This window comes from Protopterus annectens, chromosome 8.part1, assembly GCF_019279795.1.
Source record: "Protopterus annectens isolate FY-2018-M chromosome 8.part1, PAN1.0, whole genome shotgun sequence".
NCBI lineage: Eukaryota > Metazoa > Chordata > Ceratodontiformes > Protopteridae > Protopterus > Protopterus annectens.
Window position 1 is genome coordinate 249,924,920 of NC_056742.1, and position 17,984 is coordinate 249,942,903.

The window sequence follows — 17,984 nt, forward strand, 5'->3', positions numbered from 1 at the left end:
ATCATTGTTTCCAGACTGTTTGAATGTTGACTCCATAAACTTTTTAGGTACCATTGCAGTTTCCTCATATGCAGTCTTGCATATGGAATTAGTAGGATGCAGGATGCCATGAAGCCCAGAGCCTGCAGAATTTGCCTTGCAGAAGACTGGGTTTTTGTTGCCATCAGTTTGAAGTAAGTAGTCAGTTGTCTTTCTTTGTCTGGCGTGAGGTAAGCCATCTGGGCAGTTGTATTCAAGCTTGCACCCAGGAATGTTATCTTTTGAGAGGGTACCAGTTGTGATTTATTTTCGTTTATTGTGTACCCTACGCATGCTAGAAGTCTTTTCACAAACGCCAGGTGTCGTAGAAGAGCGTCCTTGTTCTCTGCTTGAATGAGACAGTCATCCAAGTAAGGATATATTTGAATACTTCTTTGTCTGCGAAATGCAATTACTGGTGCCAGGCACTTTGTAAAGACCCTGGGTGCAGTAGATAAGCCAAAGGGCAGTGCAGAGAATTGGTAATGCATTAAGCCAGCCTTGAATCTGAGGTATCTTCTGCATGACTGTCTTATTGGGACATGCAGGTATGCCTCTTTTAGGTCTAAAGTCACCAGCCAAGCATTCTTGCCCAGCATGGGCAGAAGCTGTTGCAAAGTGAGCATTTTGAATTTTGGAATGTCCAGGTATGTGTTCAAAATCGATAAATCCAGTATTGGCCCCCAGGCCTTGTCCTTTCTGGGTACCAAGAAAAGTCTTGAGTAAAAACCTTGTCCTTTTTCCTGTTCTGGTACTGTCCGAATGGACCCCATATCCATGAGGGACGTAACCTGTTTCTGTGCCTCTGCCCATTGGTTTTTTGGCAGATCTGGCCAACCATTTGTCATTGGCAGAGTGTGGAAATGGAATCTGTATCCCTGTGATACGATGTTTAGTACCCACTTGCCCTGGGTTATTAACTGCCAATTTTGAGCAAAAAGTGCCAATTTTCCCCGTGTGGGTGCTGCCAAAAGTTAAGTGCTTGGTGTAGGCAGAGGGAAGTCATTGGGATTGCTTTCTGTAGGTTTGCGCTTTATCTCCTCCAGATTTGGAGGTGGATGCGCCCCATTGCTTTGACCTGTATGAGTCTTGAGCCTGGTACCTGGAACCCTTAGGGCATCTGGATTTGCTCCTTTGAGCTTTGTCTGACACAGGAAAAGACCAATTTTTTGTAGGCCAGTGTCTACTGAATCTAGGTGGCTGCACTTGTAAGAAATCTTTAACAGTTTGCATAGACTTAGCTTTGTCTTCCATTTTCTTTAAAACCTCTTCTTCATTAATACCAAACAGAGAATCATGCTGTAAAGGTGCATCTAGCAATTTAGCTTTAAAATGATCAGGCAAATTTTGTTCCTTTAACCAGGCATGCCTCCTAATCACAGATCCAGTAACTGCGGCCCTGCTGGAGGCCTCTAAAGAATCAAAACCACATTGCAAAGTATGCTTTCCAACTTGTTCAGCTGCATGCAATAATTCCTGCAATTCCTTATTTTCTGCACATTCTGAAATCAACATAATTTTCTGTTTCAGCAATCCCATAACATGTTGTTGGTACTTAAGCATATGAAATTGACAGTTTAAGGCCCTGATTGCCAAGGATGCAGATGTATAAACCTTTTTCCCCATCTGTTCAGTGCCCTTCAATCTGTCGGAGGGGGTAGGGTTTTTTGCTGTTGAGGCCTTAACTCCCTTTGGACCCTGTGAAATAGTTTCAGGATCAGCAGCAGGGTTTCTAAATAAAACTGAGAGTCAGGGAACCTGTAATATCTGTCAGGCTTACTGGGAGCTGGAGGTAAGGAGTCAGGGGTCAGGCTTGACTCCGAAAACACATCATCCACAATGTCTAAAACAGGGGGAATGGCTAAAAGCTTGTGCTGAGGGAGAAAAAGGAAATCCCTGAGCCTCTTTTTTGATTCTGAGAAGTCTTGACTCTCCCAGTGAAAATGTTCCATCAAAGTATGCAAGGTTTCTCCAAATGAATAATCCTCAGGAGGAGATGCAGATGGAATAGACTCCTCAGCATCAGAATCCTCATAGGGAGGTAAAGATAATTCCTGATCAGAAGAGGAATCAGAAGAAATAGAAACCTGATCTGAAGATTCATAGTCAGTGTCTTGCCTAGGCCTCTTATCTGGAGGGGGATGGGTACCCCCTGATCAATGTAATAAGGTCTTCAGCCATTTTGATCATCTGTTTTTTTTAGATATAGAGGCCTGTGCACGTGGCTCAGGCGTCGTTTTTTTAGTTTTAGAAGATGTCTTTGCCTTTGGTTTTGCAGCTTTCGGTTTGATATGTAGAGGTCTGAATACACCCTCAGAAGCCGGTGCCTGCTCAGCGGCTCCGAACCCATCAGAGGGAGATACATCCGTCGGTCCAATACCTTGAGTATCTTGCGGCATGCCGGACTCCACATGGGTGTCGGTAGAGGCCTGCGACTCGAAGGTAGCAGGTATCAGGGGCTGCGAAAGCGCCTCACTGAGTACCGACAAACCAGCGAATGGCTTAGGAGAAGCTTCATCATCTGTTTCGGATCTCGACTGCCTTTCTCTGTCCTTTTCTTTGTGTTTTTTATGTATTCCAGTAGTCAGATTGCTATCAGACGACATTTCTGGGTAGTTAAATCTGTTTCCAAAATACTTAGATGCAAAAATATACCGACGCTTAATAGTGCAATGTTTAAATCTAGCACAAAACCGACAGCCAGGCACGTTGTGATCATGGCCTAGGCAAGGAATACAGTATAAATGGAAATCCCACAAGTAATACAATTATTAACTTTTTCTGACATCAGTAAAAAGCAAAAAAAAAAGTTTCCCCAACGGGGTACTTAGCTTTAGTGAAGACTTCGGTTCTGAAACTCAAACTCGAATATTTCAGTAGTCGGCCGACCAGCACTTGCGAAATGCTTCTGCTTCAGGCACTGCGTGGCAAGAAAGACTAAAGAAAATAGCGTTGTCTGCATGTTTTATACCCCCTGAAGACCTGACGTCATGGAAGAGAAGACAGCAACTGAAGCAGGACCCAAGACTTTGGAATTCAGGCTGACTGAGGGCAACCTGCCAGCAGATTACCCAAATGTAATGACTGCAACAGTGAAACAATAAGAACATCTGCTGATGCTATGAATACCAAGATTCTCAAGATCTCTTTTGCTGAGGTAATTTAAAGCTTTGTCAGACAAAAAAAAATTATGCTTTCAGAATCTAGTCTTGTCTAGAGTTAGAAAAATCATGATGGAGGTGTTCAGAAGACAGAGGAACACCAAATAATTGGTTGGATTCAGGGCTGACTTTTCAAAATGTAGAGTAAAACCTAAGCAGAGGAGCACAATGATTACAAAATGAAGGGCCTTTAAGGTTGCCTGTTTCAAAGTTGCCTGAGGTTAACAGTTGTCCAAGTAGGGAAAGATGTGAATACTTTGAAGCCTGCAAACTAAGACAGAGGTTAAAACTTTTGTGAAAACTCTTACATAAGTCATGCATAATCCAAATGGCAAAGTTAACTGAAAGTGACAGCCCAATCCACAAAAATCTAAAAAACTGGGTTTTGAGGGATAGGCAAATAGGCAAACCTTAGAGCTATAATAACTACAAAAACTCGAGGGAATCTTGAAGTCTGGAACTTTTATGAAGATGTTTAGATTGGAAACCGCCAAATTTAATTTCCAGGTTCCCTCTTTCCTTGAAACCAGGAAAAGCCTAGAAAAGAATAATTTTCCTAACCGGTTGGTCAAAACACTTTCTATGATTTCCTGAAGAAACAGATCTGAAATGATTGATCAGATGAAATGCTATTGATTTGATAGAGCTTGAGGTACCCTGAAGAAAAGGGAAGACAGTATCATTGAAGCCTGCATACATTCCCCATTAAGTCCAAAACCAAAGTGTCTGAAGTTATGACCTTACAAAAGGGAAGGGAAAGGAAAGAGAAAGTTTGCCTGCTATTTTGGAAGGGAGGTGGTCGAAGTGGGTGAGGCTGGTAGAAGATTATAGCCATATGTATTTCTGTCAGAAAAGAACACTTCAAGTCCTTTAATGTCAGACTTTGAACTGTCTTGCCATTTCATTTTTGAAAACTTTTTACCTTATTGCTGTAAAGCCTTTTAGGGCTTATGAAAGAAAGGGTCTTGATTTGCAAAGACAATTTTTTTGAAACATCAAAATAAGGGGAAGAAACAACGTATGACTCCCCCTTGTTTAATATTTCCCCTTTCCTCCAATGCTTTTAAAATATCTGCAGAGGAACTGGCGAAGGGTTGCTTTTATCTATTTGAGTATCCAGAATCTTGGCTTTCACATCTGGGACAGACTGAAGACTCAGCCAAACATATCTTCTAAGAAGTGAACCAGGGGCAGATGTTCTAGAAGAGGCATCAGCTGCATTACACTCAAATGTAAATAAATACCTTACCATCAGGAAGGAAGAATTGATCATGCCTTACAAGAAACACAATGTCAGAATTTGCAACATCACACATCTCCTTGGCCGTGTTATCCCAAATGGAAAACAAGTATCTAGTCATGTGTGTTTGAAAGCTCATGGTCCTGAACAGGGTGGCTTATGTGTAGACTTTTTTTTTTTTTAAACATACCTGTACATGGCCCTAGCATCTTTGCCATTAGGGACGGCATTTGGTGGAAGGTAGAAATTTGGACACCTTATCCAAGTCCAAGGGAATAATAGCAGGATCAGAGGATTTTTATAAAGGAATTCGTGGGTCTCTGGACTTCTTAGGTGCAGGAGGCTGGGAGTCTGCAGCCAAAGTAACTGACATAAAATTATCCGCCAGGACTTCTAGAACTGGTGGTATAGCAGACGATTTAGGCACCACAATGTTCAGATCATCATAATATCCCTTTTGTGATTCTGATAACTGCCTGCCCTCCCATTTAAAATGTTACCTTTGTCAGTACTATTTATAAGATGAGGAAAGCTCTTTAAGTAGGGAATCAGAAGAGAGGGTGTTATCAGCCTCCAATTCATAAACCAAAAGAGATTGCATTTGTGATGCATAATCAAGGCCTTCAGTCTCCAACTCAGAAGAAAGTTCTTCAGAGGAGCGCTCTGGAGAAGGAAAGCACACTTGTGTAAATTAATGTACCATAACAGTAGATGTCTGAATGATCACTGCTGCAGTAGCCTTAGCTATACACAGCACCTTCAACATACACAAACTGTCAGTCAGCTCAAGCTGACCTGACTAAAAGACAGGTTTGGGCACCAAGTCCTTAAGAGATTTCATGCTAACAGACAGAGGGAGGATAAGCCCCGAAAGGACAATGCTAAGAACAATACAAGTATTCACACCCTGGCATAAACAACACACCTGAAAACAAGGGAATGGAGGGAGGGAGTGGCTACTGCAACAGTAATCATTCAAGCATCTACTGTTATGGTAAATTTATTTATACAACTGTACTATGATCATCATACTGATCAGTGCTGCAGTAACCTTAGCAATAAGGATAGATTACCCTACATTACTACATTTGGGAGGTGGAAGAGGGAAGATCCAGGAACCACTAGTGAATGGTCCAGGCAAAATCTGATCTAGACCTACAGAAGGAATCAGTTTGGTAATGTCTTGTAAATATATGTACAGACAACCAAGTCGCTGCTTCTAGAATGCTTGCAGAATCTAACCCTTTCTAAAACGTCATAGATGAAGCCAACCCCCTCATAGAGTAGGCCTTGACTCTGCCTGGAATAGTTTTGCTGTGGTGAGCAAAACAAAAGCTAATAGCTTGAGACAACCATTTGGAAATCTGTTTTTACAAGGGCTGTCCCATCTCTTCTTACCATCACAAGAAATGATTCAAAGATCTGAAAGACTTAATTCTGTCAAGATAGTAGCGGAGTTGTCTGTGCATATCCAAGGTACAGAGTAGCCTTTCTCCCTCATTTTTAGGTTCAGGAAAGAAAATGGGGAGATGGATAGTTTGACTTAAATTACATCTGGATACCACTTTAGGCATAAAAGAAAGTTCAGTTCTCACAGAAACTCTCTGTGTAAAATGCAATAGTGTTGACTCACCATAAGAATTTGCAACTCAGATACTATTTTTGCAGGGAACAGATCAATCAGTAATACAGTTTTCCATATTAAGAACCTCAAATCGGTCAGATTAGCTGGTTCAAATGGAAAAACTGTTAGCTTCTCTAGCACAAAATTAAAATCCCAAAGACAAACCCCGGTTTTCTTGGAGGGCTCTTATGCAAAACCACTTTCAAAAACATTTTAACCTGGGAATGCACTGAAAGGGAAGGACTCATGGGCAGATATGCTGAAATGGTGGACAAATAAACCATGATGATGATGAAGTAAAGAAGGTCACATGATAGTAACTCACACATATATTGTAAAACCACAGAACAATTAGCACTGAATGGGCGCTTGTTGCGTTGTTGGTGACAACAAGGAAACCTTTTCCATTTGCAAATATATGATTTTTAGCAGCAGGATTTCTTGCCTTCATTAGTACCAGATGCATATCCTTAATAAACAGGTGCCTAAAAATAATTAAGAACCCCTTTATCCAGTCAGTTGAAGCTGATTGAGGTTGGGTGTATATAACACCCCTGATCTCTTGCGAGTAGATCCATTTTGTGGGGAAATTTGTGGTAACTGTCCCTGACCATTTCCAAAAGAAGGAAGAATCACAGGTACCTGAGCCAGAAGGAGTCATCAAAGTGATCTTGGGGTATTTCGTCTGAATCTTCAGAAGTACCATGGATATCAGTGGAATGGTTGTAAAAGCATACAGGATACTTTTGTCCAAGGAAAGGAAGAAACATCAGTCTTCCAGGCCTTCTTGCATGGAGTCCTGGAGAAGAATCTTGATAGCTGATTGCTCACAGAGGAGGCAAATAGGTCTATTTCAGGAATTCTCCACGGATGGATCCAATCTTTGAAGTACCCCAATTTTGTTTAGATTTGTGAGGGTCTGCCATTGTCCTGCTCTGCTAGTCTGCCACACAATTTTGCTTTAAAGAAATGTAGGATGTCTGTAGGGTGAGATTGTGCTGCGAAGCTATATTCCAAGCTAACACTGCTAGATGGAGCAAGACAGTACATGTCCATTCCACCAGCTACAAACTTTCCATAGCCATACACCTCTCTCGTTTCCTTTACTTTCATCCCCTGTCTCATGGCTGCAGTTCTCAAGGGATCTCCTGAACACCCCATATCAGATTTAGCACAATAATGTTATCCTCAACTAGGACACAACCATTATAAAGATGTTCCTTTTAACGAAACTACTAAGTGAAACATTTTTGAGTGAATAGTCACATTTTGCAAACACTCACATGATCCATCATTTCTTGCAGTCCGTGGCTAAAGGGTCTGCGTCCAAACACTGGTCTCTCTTCAGACTCTGGGAAAGAGAGGTGTCCTATACTGGGCACCATGCCGTATTGTTTTACCATGGAGTAAGCAACTTTTGTTACCTTCCGTAGATCATCCTGGGCACCTGAAAGAATATACGAAAAATATATAGAAACTTTTCTTTTTTTTGTTTTTTTTAAGAAAAGCACAAGATACAGCTTTTTACACCTGCTTTATTTTATTTTCTAACTTATTTTACATCTGCTGTCTACTGAGGACCCTTCACAGGCACAATCAAGGCTGTCATGCCTCAGAAATGTTGATCATCACATACAGCTTTAACAAGCATCGTAACAAAGACATAGTTCACAAGGTGTTAGTACACAAGTCAATCTTCAAACAAAATATAGTATACAAAGTCTTCGTACAATGCAAATGTTAAAGCACAATGGGTAAATGAATGCCTTCATTTTATGCTGAATACTAGCATCCAGTTACAAAGGGATATCTGCACTGTAATGAGCCGTTTCACCTCTTCTACCTTTCAGAATTCATTGCTACTTCCCCAATACCTCACATCTATAAAATACAGTTTCCTGTACTTAATTATGCTACTCTTTAGCTTATCCTCTGTTCTCTTTCTACTGTGTCATCTGTCATCCTAACACTCAATAATGACTCAATAATATATCGCAATGTCTCTCCAACTCTGTCCCAACCACTTATCCATACTTCCTACTTACACTCTACACACATTGCACCAATCCTATTTAAAATTGCACCTCACCTTTATTCCGAATACAAGCTAATTAATTGCACTTCACCTCAAATCAAAACAAAATTAAGGGCAAGAATCCTCTCCAAAAAAGAAGTATGCATTATTCGGGAATATATTATATTCTTGAATGCAGACAATCTTGTGCGTTTAAATGGAAATCTCCTTAAGGGGGGCTTGCTACCCTGCTTAAACCCATTAGGGTACTTTTTTCTTTTTTTTGTCATTTTATAAGGTCGACGTTTGAAGACATCGATCATATGGTGTCAACCATATGTTCGATGTTTTCAACCATCGATCTTATAATATAGACCCCATTATTCCGCTATATAATAAAATTCTTCTAGGAGGAGATATTCACCCTAATCCTGGCTCTACTATCACAATGAACACAAAGATAATTCTGCTTCACATACTTCTGTAACTCAACAGTGAATCCCCAAATCCTGATTATCTTTTTTTTTGCAATAAATGTTAGGAGTACAAGAAATAAATCTGCTGAACTACATGCCTGGATTACCCAACATAAGCCTGATGTTCTTGATGCAACTGAAACTTGGCTTAAACCCAGCATGAATGACTCCAAAGTTGTATCTCCTGGCTATAATATCATTCATAATGACTATATAAAGAGGAAAGGTCGTGGCATTGCTTTAATATTTCCCAGTGCCTACCACATTTCCCTTACAGCAAATCAACACCAACATTCAGTTCAGTACAGCTTCTTATTGCTTTCCTCAAAGTAAACAAATATGCATTACTGTCCTTTATATCCCTCCTGGCGACAATATAGCTATACTTGAAGATATCCTTAACATTTTTGCAAGAAAAAATATTACTAGGTGATGTGAATGTCAATTGGCTGGATGTAAACTCTAAACTCCCCTACATCTACCACAAACTTATAAGGTTTCACACTACTAATTAATAGCCCCACATATTATAGCAAGACATCAAATTCTTTATTAGACTGGATCCTAGTATCAGATCCTAGCAAATACTTCATCACAGGTACAATGTTAGACTCTCAGCGATCATCTCCCAATCTATAAGACAAGCCATCTCACACATCTAGTTAAACTGCATATTTATAAAACAACATGCAACCTTTCCAAGTTTAACCAAGAAATATTCATTACTACACTATCATCTATTAACTGGAACTTCCCTAAAAATCCTCCCCTTAGATGATGCTGTAATTGTATTCAATAACTTTTCTAAATATTCTAAACAGCCTTGCACCTCCTAGAAAGAGGAGACTGAAAAATAATTCAATTTGGCTATCCAAAGAGTAGAATGCTAATGCAGGATAGAGAAAAATCACGGAAAGAATGGCAAAAATACAAACACCACAATATCTTGAAAACTTCAGAATGCTTCACAATCATACTAAAAAGTAAATACTTGAAGACTCTTGTATCCTGGCCAAAAATTCAACCCAAACCCCTCTCCCAATAACTTACCACTCAAAACTGCAGAACATTTCATTTGTTATTTTATAGATAGTACAGCATCTCTAGCCAAGGATTCCCCAACATCTAATCCCAGCCCTGCCCAACAATCACATATCACCACATGCACTTTTCACCTTCAAACTTGCACCCACATCCTATATAAAACTACTCTTAAACTTAAACCATGCTGCTCTTCAGCTGCTGACCTTCCAAGTGAGTACCTAAAATAGCAGTCAACAGCACTGCTTACCTGTCTCAGTCCTTACAAATAAGTCAATCCAGGAATTCCATGTTCCCTCCTTCTGGAAAAAGTCACACATTATCCCTCTGCACAAAGTAGTAAAATCAACAGAAATTAATAACTTTGGATCTAAATAATCTTATCTCCTCTCGCCAAAACACTTGAAAAAATGTATTCAAAAACAATTGCTAGACTATCTCCTGCAGGAAGAATCCCCTACACAACGTGGCTTCCTTCCTTCTTCATAGTACCAGCACTGCTCTTCTAATGTATATAGATACTGTCAATAAAGCTAGAGAAAATGGCAAACTAGTCTCTTCCTTATTTCTAGACTTGTCTAAAGCCTTCAATACAGTTTGTCACAGCAAACGTCTTCAAATGTCCTCACTAAATCTCTCTCACAGCCCACCCTTCTGTGGTTCAAAAGCTACCTGTCCAATATGCATCGGTTGGTAAAATGGCACTCCACTCCCTCTCCTTACTTCCCACTCACCACCAGTGTACCACAAGGTTCTTTCTTTGGTCCCTTCCTCTAACATTTTCACCAGCACTCTATACTTCCACACAACAGGCCACCCTAATATAATACACATATAATTCCATTTTCACATATTACAACATGGTACACCTCCAAAAAATTACCCAGGAAGCTTTTGCAGCCATTGAAACATGGCTTTGTAACTCAACTCATGCTCAACCCCCCAAAAAGACCAAACTACTACTTTCCTCTATCATGTTGTTGTGTCTTACGGCTTTTCCCGGTTAGGGGTCGCCACAGCGGAACTCCAGTCCGCTAATGATTGGCAGTCGATTTTTACATACCGAGTTGCCGGCCCTGACGCACAACCTTCAATGAAGGTACGCTCATTCACGCATGTCTCCACACAGAAGACGCTCTAACTGAGAATCGAACAGGACAACGTCTTACTGTGAGGCGACAATGCTACCGCAGCACCACCACCTCAGTATACTTTCCTCTCTCATGAAAAAAGTAAATTTAAAGTCCTCTCTCTCTTGATAATACAACCACTGAAGTCACCTCATAGCAAACTATTAGGGATGATAGTGTATGATAATCTTACATTCGACCTGCACATACACAAAATTGCACGAGACAAACTCATGAAAAACTAGGGATGATTTACAGATCCAAAAACTTTCTCACTGATGGAACTAAAACTACACTTTCCACTACTTATCTCCTCCCTACTCTTCCTTATGGTGACCCCATCCTTACTAACTTCTAGGCCTCACAAAAACTGAAACTTGAACAATGCTGTAACAAAGTTGCTAAATTTGCAGCACATGCCCCTTTTCAGAACCCACTACTGTATACCACTGAAAAGCTTAAATCGGTTAGAACTGCCCCATCAACATATAGACAACTTCTTGCCACCTATAAAATTATCCAGTGTCCATTTGCCTGTGCAGCATTAAAAAGCATTCAACACAACTATGTTCCCAGTTGGTCAATGTGATCCAATGACCAAAAACTACTGTCTGTCTATAAACCTAGCAAATCTGCTGGGTATTGTCTATACTTGTACAAGGCTGGTAAGGCCTGGAACTCCTTAACTGTATCCATCAGGTGTCAATTCCCACCCTCCCATCTTTCAAAACCACTTTGAAAGACTTCCTAGCTCAAAACCAGGACAACCTATATCCCTTAATGTGAACAAGTACCTTTTCATTCCTTACACCTTCTTTCTCTCCCTTCTTCACTTACTTTCTTACCGCTCTCCAAGTCTCTTCTCTGACTTTCTCTCTAAATATAGCATATACCTGTTTTTCCTTCACTTCATATTGCAATTCCTATTTGTATTACACTAAATTATGTTTAATTTCTCTACAATCTAAAATTTCTTTAAATATTAAATGATTGTGATATACCTTGTATTGATTCTTAACCAATGTTTTTATATTGTGCCTAATTTGTTATAATTATTTAAACTGCAAATGTTTTTGTTTTATTTTTGAAGATTGTAAAATTAATGTTCTTAAAATGTTTTGCAATGATTTTGAGCTTTTCTCCCCGGGCCTCTGCTGAAAATGGGCTTGTACCCAGTCAGACTTTCCCAGTAATCAAATATCAATAAATACATAAATAAATACAAATAAATAAACCTTCTAATCTATTTATATATTTACAATGTAATTTCCTGCCTTGAAGAGTAGTTAAAAGCACAAAAGTATTACTGAATATATTTGCATAATTAATGTTATTCAGTTAGACTTTTTATAGCATGCAAGTTCAGTTCTGTATGCTAGCCCAAAGATAAGGCTCACTAGTGACATTTGTCTTCCTCTGAAAACTTCCATTGTGCATCATTTCCTCTATAATGGTCACTAAAGGGTCAATGCCAAAGACAATGCAGAATATCTTCTGCAACCACATGATCACAAACTAATGGCGTGTGAGATGCTATACAGAGTCATCACTCAGATCTTCTCTGGTTACTCTGTTGTAACAACCCATTACCACACAGATTTTTTTAAATGAGACAGAACCTTCATTTGAAAGTAGTTACATGACATACTGCAACTGTATTATGTATAAACCCATTTAGGTTTCATTACAGCCTTGATCATCTGAATGCATAGCTCTTTTAAAGGAGATGTTTCTCTATAATTTTTGTTTTGTTAAGTAGTAGAGTATGCTTATTAAATGGTAGCATAGGTTGTGCTGCTGTTCAGTAAAAATGAGTCTCAAGACAAGCTAGCATCAAAGGTCACCAACTGTCAGAGTCAAAATTCAGACAGAAATAAAACACTGAATGCTACTCCAGACCAATTAAACAGCAATGTTATTCTCAAAAGTCGGCCTAAGCCTCCACTTCTGCCAAGATGATAGATACAGTTCCATATATGTGTGTGTGTGTGAGAGAGACTATGGGTTCAGTGTGTTTATCATACGTTCATTACATCGAACATTTCGTTAGGAGGAAAGTTTAGATGAACTGCCAGTTCATTGCAGGATGCCGGCATTTGATTTACAAGATCACTACACGGTGGTAAATGGGATTTTGGTCTTTCCTCACTGTTTTGAGATATCAGAGTTGGTATATATGCAGTGTGTGTGCTGGTGGGGCCACAACCCCCCTGCATAAAATGTTTCCATTTTGTTTTTTGAGCTTTCACCATTTGTGGTTGATGTAGTGTACACTGATTTAGTGGGTCAGTGATGTAGTGTTACATAATCATATATTAAAAAATATGTATGCATATGTAAGTATGACATTATCTCTGTGAGAATGTGGTAATATCTGTATCATGAACATCTCCACATGCCTTAATGCACTTATAAAATAGTCATGCACATTTTTTGCAGTCTGAGTTTTACATATAGTAATTTACACGTGGAAATCATGTTTTGCACTGGATTTTAATGTTTAATACTTCCTCTGTCTATTTTAAATACCAGATACCTGGGCAGCATTTTAACTGTTTAACTGCGTGAAATTTTTGTCCGAAACTTTCAGGGTAGTTATTTAAGAACTGCCATGTACTACTGCACAATCCAGTTTATAAACAAGTTGTAACTCTACACAACACCTCAAAATGAGTTCTGGCAGATGAAGGAATCAAGATGAAGAGACTAACATTATCAGTAACACAGTTTACTGCTTTCCAGATAACAGCCTCAAAAACTATTCATAAGAGTAATTATTGTGACAACTCCAAGAACTGTAAGACATATATATAAGTAAACAGTAATCCCCCTCCCCCTCCATTTGTAAGTTGATTTAGCTGATGACATACTTGCTGTACTCTAAAAATATTCATAAGGATAATCAGTCTTGTGGCTACATTCAAGAACTAAAGAGTAATGCTTTCCTACCCCATCACTTTTCTTAATCTGGTTTAGTTGACTGTACGGTTATCTTTAATCAGTAGGGTTTCTATGGTAATTTTTAGGTGTTTTACTTTTGTTTTTAAAAATGCATTTTGTATTCATGCTGTGTTTTACTTTTGCAGATTCTTTCTACTGTGTGTGTATTTACATAATTTGGCTCCTGGCTTAGAGTCGCTTGTTTTCTGCTGATTGGGTGACTGTGTGACTCTTGTTCATATCCAGTGTCTTCCTAAAATGTTTATTTTTTTTTCTTTGTGGAGTTGTACTTCAGCTTTCTTCAGATCATCACTTTTTACCTTTTTTGGGCATCTTTATGGTTCCTAATCAGGTAACATACTTACATCTGTGCTTTTATTACTGTAATGTATGTTTAATTTTTGTCAGTTATTCTTGTTTTTTTGCCTTTTATATTACTTGTATGCAGAATCAGTACTGTATTTGACTTTTTTTCTCTCTCTCAGTGGCTGACCATCAAGCTAACTTTTGTCAGCCTGAAGTCTTCACATGCATACCCACCACAGCAGATCCCCAGTCAACCCTTCACTTAAAGCATCTCCATTACTGGAGATGTCCTACTCCAAAAGAGGTATCTTGACTCATTGTACAGGTTTCCACAAGACTAGAGTCCCCTTCAGGTGAGGAGGTGAGAAGAGTTTGGCAAATGGTTCCTCATCTGTCTAATGAGGAACTTTTCTACTCCAGGACAAAATACATACTAACTCTGAGCTGGGGCAAAAGTGCAAATAAGGATAAATTACCCACAATGCACTGTCCCATGACTGCAGAGAACAACCACCTCCAAAACACAAAGCCCACAGTCTTGCATTACTTCTTCCTCTAAGCCCCCAAAAAGCATTACAACTATCACAATTACAGTATTATAGATTCATAGGAGGTTACTAGGCTAACAGAACCAACAGCCCTTACAAGCCTAGCCATATTTATCTCATTCCCTCCAGTACAGCTCTTTTATGTATGTACTTTTAACTCCCAGTAAATGTGGCTTAAACCTTTAAAAAAATTAGGCCATCACTTTTCAGTTCAAACAAATATTCATATCTTAGGAACCAAAAAATGTAAATGGCACACTATTCAGGATAAATAACTCTTTACATTAGTGGCATTCATTCAGTTCAATGCTTTAAACTGGATTTTGTAAGACGCAATGAATATTAATTTTGTAACGTTGCATGAACTTATGAGATCTCAGTAACCATTCAAGCAAAACACATACTGCCAGCAGGATTTTTTTCATACATCTTTGAGCTTTTATGTGAGGCTATACAGTTCTATGTTACCTGAACACTGAGATATTTAGAGAAAAATGAAAAATATTAAAATACAAATATACAGTAAACAAATATATGATCTTTCTTTGGCTTCATTAGACAGAGTTCAAATATCAATACAGTTGTGCTTGCCATGTATGCTTTAAGATGAAATGTTCTGATACCTTGTATGTAGGTTTTGGAATTATTAATGCAAATATGAACAAGCAATATCTGATGTCTAGAGGAGTCAGTCAGAGTTAAATGCAGAAATGCCTGGAGGTGCACTCGGCTGTAATGAGTTATCCTGAGTTGCCCCAATTGTCAGTGCTTATGTGAATGAAGTTCACAGAAGTAAGGGTCTATGATAGTTAATATCGATTTCCACTCTCCAGGATGGACATGGGCACCACCCCAAGACTGAATTTGCGGTCATCCATCCATTGATCTAGGTTGTGTTTGAAAAAGGTCACGGAGGTCTCTGTTTCATGAGAATTGGAGGCTTGCTCCAGAGAAGTGACAGTCTCTGGGAGATGTTATCTCCCTCTCCAACATGACCTGTTCATGTTAGAGGTTAAGAACCCTGGAGCGAGTACCCCTCCTGTTGTTTGATTTACAAATGTGTAACATTTCCATCAGGGATGGGTCAGAGACTGCATGCTACAGCTTTCAGTCTATTTGCATAAGACTTGTTTTGTGTACACTGTCATTTCTTGGTGAGAAACCTCTGTGGTTTCTCCAATTGTTGCAGGTGTCTGGTGAGGTACATGCAAAAGGGACCACTGTACTCAATTATTGGTCTGATGAGAGCAGACTATAATGGAATTATAACATCCTTAGATCTAGATGCGATGCCTTTACTTATAAAATGTGCCACACAGAAGGAATTTCTACTACTGTGGATATGTGGTGGTCAAAGTTCAGACTGCTATCAACCTGAGTACCCAAGATCATGTATCACTGGGTCTACACTTGGGGAGATGCTAACTATAATGTAATTAACAGGGATGTCAGCTTTCCCAAAGGGAATAATAATGCATTTCTTTTTAGCATTTAGCTTTAATCCGTAGATTGGCACCAATCATATGTCTTTGTTAACCCTGTCTACAGTATATTAACATTGCTGGGGGACTCGATTGCTCACATTACTCACAGTTTGCAATCTTAAGCAAACTTGGTCAGCCACAGGCCATCTAAGTTTGCCTAGACTTCTGATAAATAATTCCGAACAGTAAGGACCCAAGCCCAGAACCCTTTGCTACGCCACTGGTGACTGGTCTTTTGCTAGAGGTGAAGTCACCCACTTTGACAGTGTGTGTCCTGTTGGCTACCCATCTGGTATTGCAGGGGGTTAATTCCCAACTGGAAGAGCTTCTCTATAAAACCTGAGTGGGGGGTTGTGTCAAATGCCTTGGCTAGATCACGACAGGTGCTATGCATTTTCTCAAAGAAGTCAGCCATGTTTAACAGGCATGATCTACCTTTAATGAATACTAACTGGGTTGGGTCCAGAGTTTGGCGATTACCTACATCCTTGTCAATAAGGTCCATAATGATTCTTTCCATGGCCTTCAAATGAGGCTAGTCACTTTCCACGGTGGGTTGATGGTCCCCCTTTGCTCAGTGGGATTACTGCTGCTGTTGTCCATTCTGCTGGAATACAGCCAGTTCTCAGGCTGTGGTTAAACAGGGATTCAGGTGCGTCTGCTAGGTCATGTTTTAAGTTGTTTAAAAGGCAACATGGGATGTTGTCTGGTCCAATCTATACCATGTTTTTGGCCATGGAGAGCACAGAGATGATCTGCTCTCTTGAGATAACAGGCAAAGGAATGGTGGCAGGTATACTTTGGAAGATGACTGAAGGGGACAAGGGGGTGACATTTTCTCCAGATCTGTCAGCTAGCAGGTTGGCTATTATCTTCGGTTGAGTATAGGTGGTGCCATCCAAAACAGTTCAGCGCATAGCTGGATTTTCCCTTTCAGATATCAGATGTAGTTAAAGAATGCCTTCTGACAAACTATGGGCAGACATCTACTGAAAAAGAAAAAAATACATAGCCCTCCCAGAACCCTGACTCCCGTCCTGCTTCCTTAATCTAAACTCCCTGATTAGTCCCTAACTCTAGAACTCCCCTCCAGCACTGTAACTCTAAACTACTGATTGCTCACTTACACTAAAACTTCCCTCCCACCTCTAAACATAAATTCTCCAGTTATTCTTTAAATGTCAAACTCCCCTTTTGTATTTTCCATTTATTTATATATTTCAACCACCTGTGTGCCTGCACTGCCAATCATACCTCTCAACTGTACAGATTTTTGAAGAAAATCCAGATTTTTGCCTCAAATATTTGGTCTGTTCTTCATAAAATCTATGGTTTTCTAGCAAATCACGGAAGACTGAAGTAATTAAATAATGACCAACTAAGGACATATATTTGAGTTTCGGACTTCATAGCCTTCAGAAAATCCATGTCAACACAAATCCTGTTACTTATAAGTGCAATATTTATAATCTGTCGCTATTTTGGGGCCTTTGTCCCACCACTATTTTAGGCTTTGTCCAGATTCATAGGTTCATAGGTTGGTACTAGGCTATCAGCCCTAGGGCCTATACAAGCCTAGCCATAATAATTCCCTGGCTATTTCTTCCCACATTATTTACTTTCCTGGACCCCTGTCTAGCAGGGCGACTGACGTGATCCCTGGGGTGAATTTCCTTTCTCCCATCCAATCGTCAAGGTTCCTCTTGAAGAGGTCCAAAGAGGCACTCTGCTTGACATGTATGGGCAATCTATTCCAGAGTCTGGGGAGTCTCTGGGTCAGGAACCTATCCTTCCAGCATGTTTTGTTTATTGTGATGACAAGGTTTAGATCCCTGGAGCGTGTAGCTCTGAGGGATTGGGATTTCTTTAAGTGTAGCATGTCCAACAGCTCTGGGTTTGACATGGCCTTGTATGTTATTTCTTGCTTTAAGAGGTTGAGAGGTATGCTGCCAAGTTCGGTAATATATGACTTGTTAAATGCAGCTCAGGCAGAATCGTAACA

At 39.6% G+C, this 17,984-nt stretch overlaps 1 protein-coding gene across 1 annotated transcript in view; it reads right to left on the bottom strand.

The window, feature by feature from the left end:
- Nucleotides 1–17,984, bottom strand: part of SPG7 (SPG7 matrix AAA peptidase subunit, paraplegin) — an 898,665-nt gene that overhangs the window by 162,952 nt on the left and 717,729 nt on the right. The window contains exon 13 of the mRNA XM_044081590.1: nt 7,327–7,490. Coding sequence (XP_043937525.1) covers nt 7,327–7,490 — 164 coding nt within the window. The remainder of the gene's footprint in view (nt 1–7,326; nt 7,491–17,984) is intronic.